The 8672-nt window shown below is 33.8% G+C and overlaps 1 protein-coding gene across 3 annotated transcripts in view; it reads left to right on the forward strand.

Moving 5' to 3' along the window:
- LOC117168709 (E3 ubiquitin-protein ligase KCMF1-like) overlaps window positions 1-8672 on the forward strand; it is a 185766-nt gene that overhangs the window by 90307 nt on the left and 86787 nt on the right. For all 3 annotated transcript variants that reach the window (XM_033354413.1, XM_033354411.1, XM_033354414.1), the window contains 5 exons: window positions 3070-3237; window positions 3335-3474; window positions 3691-3887; window positions 4412-4598; window positions 5165-5382. In XM_033354413.1, the coding sequence (XP_033210304.1) occupies window positions 3070-3237; window positions 3335-3474; window positions 3691-3887; window positions 4412-4598; window positions 5165-5382 (910 nt within the window). The remainder of the gene's footprint in view (window positions 1-3069; window positions 3238-3334; window positions 3475-3690; window positions 3888-4411; window positions 4599-5164; window positions 5383-8672) is intronic.

An 8672-nucleotide genomic window follows, 5' to 3' on the forward strand; every position in this document is an offset into this window, starting at 1 on the left:
ACAAATAAGTGGCGTGGCACCGCCAGGCCTCGAACACACCACTGCATATGATGTAATACGATGCAATGCGATACACCATGATACAATATGATTAGTATGATACACAATCACACTATATAATACTAGTGTATGTCAAACTATGAAATATTGACCGGAAAATAAACATTTGGTTTTAAAAGTTACATGTATTTTTTTAAATTTAAATTTCTTAAATATCTTGTAGTGCAAGAAACATTTGAAATGTACATTTGAAATTTTATTGCCAAAATTTACCCTTTTTAAAAAAATATACCAAATAATTTGAAACATCCTCGATGCCAAACACACGTACTACGACATACAGCCTCTGAAACATAAATTCGAGGTAGTATTCTGTTGCGCACGTCTTGACCTACAATGCATATATGCGCTTTTTTACCGAAACTGATAAACTGCTATATTCGGGGGGTTATAAGTCTAAGCGCGCGGACTCGCTCTTCACTTGTTTGCTAGGCGCCGCGTCCAGTAAAGTTGCACATAGGTGTACTACTGCTGTTGTGAAATACGTGTTGCAATGTCGCATCGCTTACAGATTGTCTATTGTATAGACAGAATCCACTCATCACTCTGCATGAATATTTACTAATATTAACGTTCCTTTATTTAAAAACTCATTCCAGACAATATTTTCTGTGTGCCTTGTATATTAGTTTTGATTCTGATTTTCATTTTTTTCATTTTTCTAATTTGTTCACTATTATTTTTTATTGATATTAAAGTAAAAGAATGGCGAAGTTTACAAAGTGGGAGATTGTTAATCTCTCCTGACTTAGATATGGAGATAGAAAACGAAGAAATGAACTTGCGAAGTACATCAAGTTTTGGTCGTCCGTCACTTTCATTTGACCAAATGTCTGAGCGATCACAAATATGTGATATTACTACAATCAGTGCTAGAAAATGAGAACGACTTTAAAAGGTTATTGATGGCTTGTTATCATGCATCCAAGTCATCAAAGGAAAAAGATTTGAGTGCAATATTGAAAGAAATGCTCAAAGATCTAACAGGACAAGCAAAAGTGAGACAAATAATGCATGAACAAAAGCCTTTAATTGTGAAGGTTACTCCAGACCGAGGTTTAGCTTTTTTATTAGAGCAAAAACTGAGTAAATCTACGGAAATAGCTATGAGAGCTGAAGTTGACTCCCGAGGAGCTGATATTTTTCCTCCATATGCACACGTTAGAAATACAAAAGCTTCATGTAGACCTCCAAAAGATGACATAGTAGTTGCAGAAACAACAACTAAAGTCTTATTTCAATATTTGCTTAATCATACCGTAAAAAAGATATAAGGATAACAAAAATATGTAATTATCTAGGGTATCGTGAATTCAAGTAACACAAAAGCAGAAGCAATTTCAATCTGTTCCTGGGGTTTTGATGGTAGTTCAAGCCACTCATCTTATAAACAATCGTTTGAAGATAAATCTGCAGTAATTAATAATGAAACTATACTTGCAACTATTTTAATACCCTTAAGATTAGTAACTACTAATAATATTATACTTTGGAATAATAGAAACTCACAGTCACCACGATTTTTTCGCCCTATAGAGATTCAGTTCGCTAAAGAATCAGAAAAACTATACACTTTTTAATGCATATGACAGTGTTGCATTTCGTAACTGGGACTATATCAACGCAAACCTGTCTCATACTTCACCCAAAGACATCGCTGTTTAATGACCTCTCAAACAAGGAAAAATGACTCTTTATACCTAATCCTGAGTCGTTTCAATTCGGAATATCTCCTTTACACGCTGGGATACGATTTTTTGACTGCTGCCTTCATATTTCATACAGACTACCTGTTAAAAAATGGCAAATGAGAAGCGCGCAAGATAAGGAAATATTTAAGAAAGCAGAAAAGTCTGATTCAGTCCAAACTTTAGACGAAATGGGGACTTAAAGTGGATTTGCCCAAAGCTTATGGTAGTGGTACTACTAATGACCGTAATACCGCTCGAAGAACATTTAAAGAACCGGATTTTTTAGCTGACTGTCTTAGATTGAATAATGACTTTCTCCGTAACTCCAGAACTCCAGCCATCTTCGGTTCATAAAATACTCATCCATGGTGCCGAAATAATGAAGTACAGTATATTGCCGTTTGGAATGCTGGGTGAAAAAGCATCGGAAGTTAGTAACAAACGTGACAAAAATTAGAGCTTTAATCATAGCAGAAAGCATAGCCGAGCTGCTACTAGGGAAGATATGTTTGATGGATTATTAGATACTTCGGACCCAGTAATATCGACTATGAATTTGGAGTCACGCATTCGAATATGTGGTAAAAGAAAACAAGTTCAAAATCCCGAAGAAGTCGAAAAACTTCTTGCTATTCCTAAAGTGGACGAAGTTTATGATGGAAATATTTCTGAGAATTCATCAGAAAGTATTATGAATGATTTTGAAGATATAACTGGACTTTCTGAAACATTACAATTGTTGGATGATGCTGTATTGATTGATGAGGAAAAATTGATATTTATACCCATAAGGATTTATGGAGCTTGTGTGAGAGGCGAGTAGACTCACAAAAATTAAAGACCTTTGAAGTTTAAAAACACTGGACCTCCAAGGTTAAGTCTCATAAAAAAAATTGTATACTGATTTTTTTTATTTTTATAATAAATATAAAATAAATTAATACGTCTCTAATCGTAATAATTTAATATGGAAAAATGCTCTTATAATAAATTCGTATATGGTTCCATCGCTTTGTATACAAAAATTTTGACACCGGATTCGTAATCAACTACCTCGAAAACCCCTTTAGACCAATTTTAAAAAGAGTGAAAAATTTATTTACCAGGTTCGTCCGCCAAGTTGGATCCACCATTTTGTTTTAAAAAATGTTGACACTGGATTCGTATTCACGGACCTTGAAGCGTTACTTAAATGTAATTACGAATGCCGAGTGACAAATGCTCGCGCGTTGCTCTTTCCGTGGACATCCCTGGCATCTAGAGAAGTTTTATTCGTGTTTATATGTAATGTTATCTCAAAAAGGTTTTTATGTTACAGGAGTAAGTTGTGACTCTTGTCTGAAAGGAAATTTTCGAGGTCGCAGATATAAGTGCCTGGTGTGTTACGATTACGATCTGTGTGCAAGTTGTTACGAGGGAGGGGCTAGTACTACTCGTCATCTTACAGATCACCCAATGCAGTGCATACTCACAAGAACTGATTTTGGTAAAGATGAGATCTTATTTTCAAACTGTCGGAGATCAAAAAAATGTTTGCTGCGGTAAAAATAATAGTGTTTTTTTGTATGAATACATTTTCACAGAACTATATTATGGGGGAGAAGGAGTGAGTGTAGAACAACCTCAATCATTAACTTGCCCTTACTGCGCAAAAATGGGTTTTACTGAAGCCACACTTCAAGAGCACGTCACTGCTGATCATCCTGATACATCTTTTGAAGTGGTAAGCGTGTGATAATATGGCAGTTAAATGTTTCCGTTTAAAAGAGGGTGAGGGCCATTTTAAAGGGAGGATAAATTGTAACATTAGACTTTCGTCTGTGTCGGTTAGGCAACAAGGAATGTAGATTCTCCTATCCTTCCTGCAGATCGACCACCTTTTATAAATATAGATAGTGAGTTTCTATATTATCTAAAGTTTTTCTTTTTTTTATATCAGGTATGTCCTGTTTGCGCATCTTTACCTGGTGGAGACCCGAATCATGTAACTGAGGATTTCGCTGGCCACCTAACATTGGAACATCGTAGCGGACCCAGAGATTTGATGTCTTTTTTGGATGAATCTGCTTCTACTAGACACAATGTGCGGCGGATTCCTCATCCTTCAAGAGGTGTAGGTGGACCGCGTACACGCAGGTAAAAAATATTTTTTATTTGAAGCCATATACCAGATGGATAACGTCTTATCGGTATTTGTAATTAAAGTAAAACATTATGCCGTTTATGTCGTGACCTTCTTACATGCTTTGGATGAAGCGATATTTTGACAGATTTTGATTTACTTTTGTAGGCAGTATATTTGAATGTAATTTATGGAAACTCCTTTAATTTTTATTCGCCCCATACTCATAATAAAATAATTTATCGATAAAAATAAACAATTATTTCTTTTGTGACCCACGACTCGTAAGGCATTAACAAGTGCTGATATAACCAAGGAAAACATAAAAATTTAACTGATTTTGAAGTTCCTCGTATTTAAATGTTCGAATTTTAATTCACTGACGCCATAAATCGTCTTAGAAAGAGTTTTGATTTTTTTTATCCTGAATGTTTGTTTATCAAATTTTAGAAATTTACGTAGCTGCTAAATTTGATCACGCAATTTTGAATTTTATTATTTGACTGTAAAATTCTTCATAAAGCTATTTTATTTACAGGTCTAATATGCACTTTAGCTCGTCTGGAGGGCTTAGTCCAAGTAATCGAGAAAGTATTGATCCCATCGCTGAATTATTATCACAATTGTCAGGAGTACGCAGAACTGGTAGTGGTCAAAGTTCATCAGCTCCGTCACAATTGCAACAATTGCAAATGCAGTTACAACTTGAGCGTCAGCAAGTTCGCGTACGTACTTTTTGAGGATAAAATAGAAGTAACATGTTAATTCCTATTTATCTCGTCTAAGTCGGTTATGACCCGTTTTTCTTTAAATTTTAATACTTGAATATAGTCATTATCATGTTTTTTTACTTTTTTTTTCACTTAAATCATACGAAAATTTAAGAAAATATTTTAATTATAACTTTTTTGAATATGTTCTGTAAAAAGTAATAAAATCCTGAGCAGATTGCATACAGAGTTTATATAGTTTTCAGCCTACTTGTACTTGTCTGGATGTAAAGGGCCCACATGTTCGATTTTTATTTTTCGCGATATTACGTTTTTTTATATCAGCCTCAGGCAAGCGCGAAAATGCGTTTTTAGAATCTCGACCTTAAGTGTTTTATTTATATAGGGGCACATTTTAGATAACAATTTTTAACTCCGAATTAATCGAGTAAACTATTGGAAATTATTCAACTTTAAATGATAAGAAGTGGATATCCACATACTATATTTCGGTACATTACATTTTTTTTATAACACGGTAGTACCGAAATAAGTACTGTATTGTAACGCATTACTTTTAGGCTGCAAGGCAGCAATTGGAACGCTTGCCTAGGAGACAAACACAAGTAATCGGTTCCGTTAATAGTGGAGGTGGAAGTAGTACCAGTCATCCGACAACAATGGGCACTGTTTTAGCCAACAATACTGTGAGTAATAATAACGTTACCGCGGGAAACAATGGAGTTTCATTCTGCGCATCATCTTCTACTTTACAAAACTGTTCATTTTTGATACCCAGGTAAGGAACATTCATCTCTCATTTATTTTTTGAACAAAAAGTGCTTTAAAAATCCTCGACCCATATAGTGAATTATAGTTTGTTCGAAAAGTATATGACATCCATAAAATAGCAAGATGATAGGTTTTTCTTAAGTTCTTTCAAAACTTCTTTTTCATCTGTATCATTTTTGACTGCACCAAACTTTTTCGAAATAATTCGGAAAAAAGTTTTACCATATCTAAACCATACTGTTTTTGTGTACTTCCATATGAAAAAGTCTATTCTGGCTGATTTTAGTGTAGTAAGTATTCGCGTTTTTCTCAGTCAAGGTCTAGGATGATTACGGTGACGGATCCAGAAAAAATTCTTGAGGGGGGGGGGGGTAATTTTTACGTAAAATCTACAAATAATTAGTGATGCCGTCCGAGACGAGAAATACTGAGCCTGGCTCGCTTTCATCTCGTCCATTCCTCGGTTACGTCTCGTTTTCCTGAGCCCATTCCTCGGTTTGTCTCGTTAATTTCTTCCTCGTCCCGTCTCGTCCTTACTCGGTCTCGCCTCGGTCTTTCCGAGGAATGTAACAGATTTGCAGATCTAACATAGACTTTACACACTTTAAAAGATTCCAAGAAATTCACAAAGATTTTAATCTATTTAAAGGATTGCACAAAGATTTAAAATATTTTCATGTTTTTAAATGATTACAACAAATTTCTAAAAGATTTCACAAGTATTTCAAAGAATTGATCGTGGTTTTGTAAATATCTTTAAGAGTTTCACAAAAAATTCAATTTCGCTACAATTTTAAAAGATTAAAAAAGATTTTACATAAATTTCAAGAGCTATCATAGACTTTACACGCTTTGAAAGATTTCAGGACATTCACAAAGGTTTGATTATATTTGAAGGATTGCACATAGAGTAAAAATCTTCTTATGTTTTTAAATTATTATACAGATTTATAAAAAATATCGTAAATATTTCAAAGAATTGATAGGGTTTTGTAAATATCTCTAAAATTTTGAGAAAGAATTCAATTTTGCTACAATTTTCCAAACGTTTTTACAAATAAAAAAATATCATGTTTTATATAAAATATATTAAAATTTAAAAAATCCGAAAATATATCATTCAAAAAATCGACTGGTATATTAAAAAAAAGCTCTTGTTTAACGTCTCGGGAACAAAATAATCTATAACGAAGGGTCTTTAGTCCTGAATTAAGGCATTTCCGATTTATAAAATATTTTATCTTCATACATGAATATACAAATATACATACATAAATTTCGTAGGGGTGAATTATTAAACCCATTGTGTTATCATCATATGAGTTTATATGAGTATTATTACTGACTTATTTGTTACTTAGGTCTTATTATACATTCAAATTAGAAGCCGCATAATTTTTAAATTCTAATTTAAAATGTAAAAGATTAAATTATTGTTAAAATCGTTAAACTCCAAAGGACTTAAAAATATGCATATCTTTTCCACTTTCTGTTTCATATATTCTGTTATAATTGGCAGAATATATTGAAAACATAGCATAATAATAGAGTGATTTTAAACCTTTGAAAAAGTCAAACCATAGTCGTTTTTGATATCAAATTAATCAGTAAGGGCCAAAAAAATATAATATATAATTATATTTTGACTTTAAGTATACATTTAATAACGCTACTTGGCATTAGCGCGTCAGAGTGGCAAAAGAATGCTCCGAATGCTTCCGCGAGCTGTTCTCTCTGCTAGCGCACATCTGTCGCATTTCTCGAAAAAATTGAGGTGAGAAACGAGGAAAGACACTACGAGATGAGAAAGAATGAGACAAGGCAAAACGAGACGAGAAATACCGAGACAAGCAAGTATATCTCATACCGTCTCGTTTCGTTCCTCGAGATTTCTCGCTTGGCGGCAACACGAGAAATAATGTTGTTTGGAATAGTATTCAGTGAATAGTTTGAAATAATAGTAAAAAAAATTGAGCCCTCAACAATAAAACAATTCGCATGAAGTACTTCTTTGCAACATATTTGAAGAATTAAAATTAAACAATTCACCAGTGCTGAAGCTTGGGGGGGGGGGGGGGGCTAGATCTACCACTGATGATTATTTCCGAGTTTGAGTAGGTGGTGATACTATGATCCACGTTTAATCTATTGGTACAATACTCATTAGCAGTGGGCCTAAAACGTGTATTGTGTCACGACTCAACAAACCACGTATTTGACATCCAAAAGGAGTGTGTAACGCTACTTTTTAAAATAAAAAGAATATTAAATTTTAAGTTCTCTTAGTAGCGCACGTGGCACCCTAAGTAGAGAATTCAAACTATATGAGAGATGATTCTTCCGATAGTTTCTGAACTAACGATTAGATAAAAAAAAGAAAATGGGATTATTGGGCGCCAGTCCTTGCTTGAAACAAGGACAACCAATTCAACCAAAGTGAGTGAGAAACGATAAAGGAAAACGGAATCTATATTCCAAACGGAAAGGGCAAACCTCACTGAACGCTAAGCGTTTCAGGCTAAACGATAAAAAGGTGGGGGGGCTCACTGACTTCGATTAAAAGGGTGAACCTTAAGTTAAAATATAAGATAATCAAAAAGATAAAGGAAAGTATATAAGAAAATCTCTACAGTAACAATAACAACAACAAAACAAAATAACAAAAGGCAAAAGATTTCTAACTAAGAAAAAGGTAAAACAAAAATAGTGAAAGATAACCTTAGGGTGAACAAAATTACTAGCTCAGCCTAAACCTGAAAATGTTAGAGGGGAGGGTTACATGATTACAAAGCTAATATTTTGTGTAAAATAATTAGAGGTGGTTTATTCAAAATTTTATAAAGGTCAATCAAAGAAAATAACAAGAGAGTTAAACATGGATACAATAAGACGACACAAGAAGAACATAATTATAATTCCAGCATAGTTATAATAACAAAAGTATGAAAATAAAATAGTTTCCACAATATAAAATGGCAGCGGTAGGGTACAAAACATGACTTAATTTAAAGAAAAAAAGGCATCGACGTTAAATATTCTCGAGGATTAAAATCAATAACAACAAAAATATAAATAAGAGAATTCGATAATATTCACAATTTTTAGGTTAGCCAAAGTTGCTAGTGGCACGTTAAAAGGGTTCTACATACGGAAGCATAAAATACGAAACATAATGGGAATATATATATATATATATTCGATCCCCGGCATCTCCACCATTCGGTTCGGTTTTGATTCCTCTAGAATCAAACCGAAGGGCCTATGACAAAGCCACCGAACGCGTCCTCGGGTTGCGGA

Source organism: Belonocnema kinseyi, chromosome 3 (assembly GCF_010883055.1).
Source record: "Belonocnema kinseyi isolate 2016_QV_RU_SX_M_011 chromosome 3, B_treatae_v1, whole genome shotgun sequence".
NCBI lineage: Eukaryota > Metazoa > Arthropoda > Insecta > Hymenoptera > Cynipidae > Belonocnema > Belonocnema kinseyi.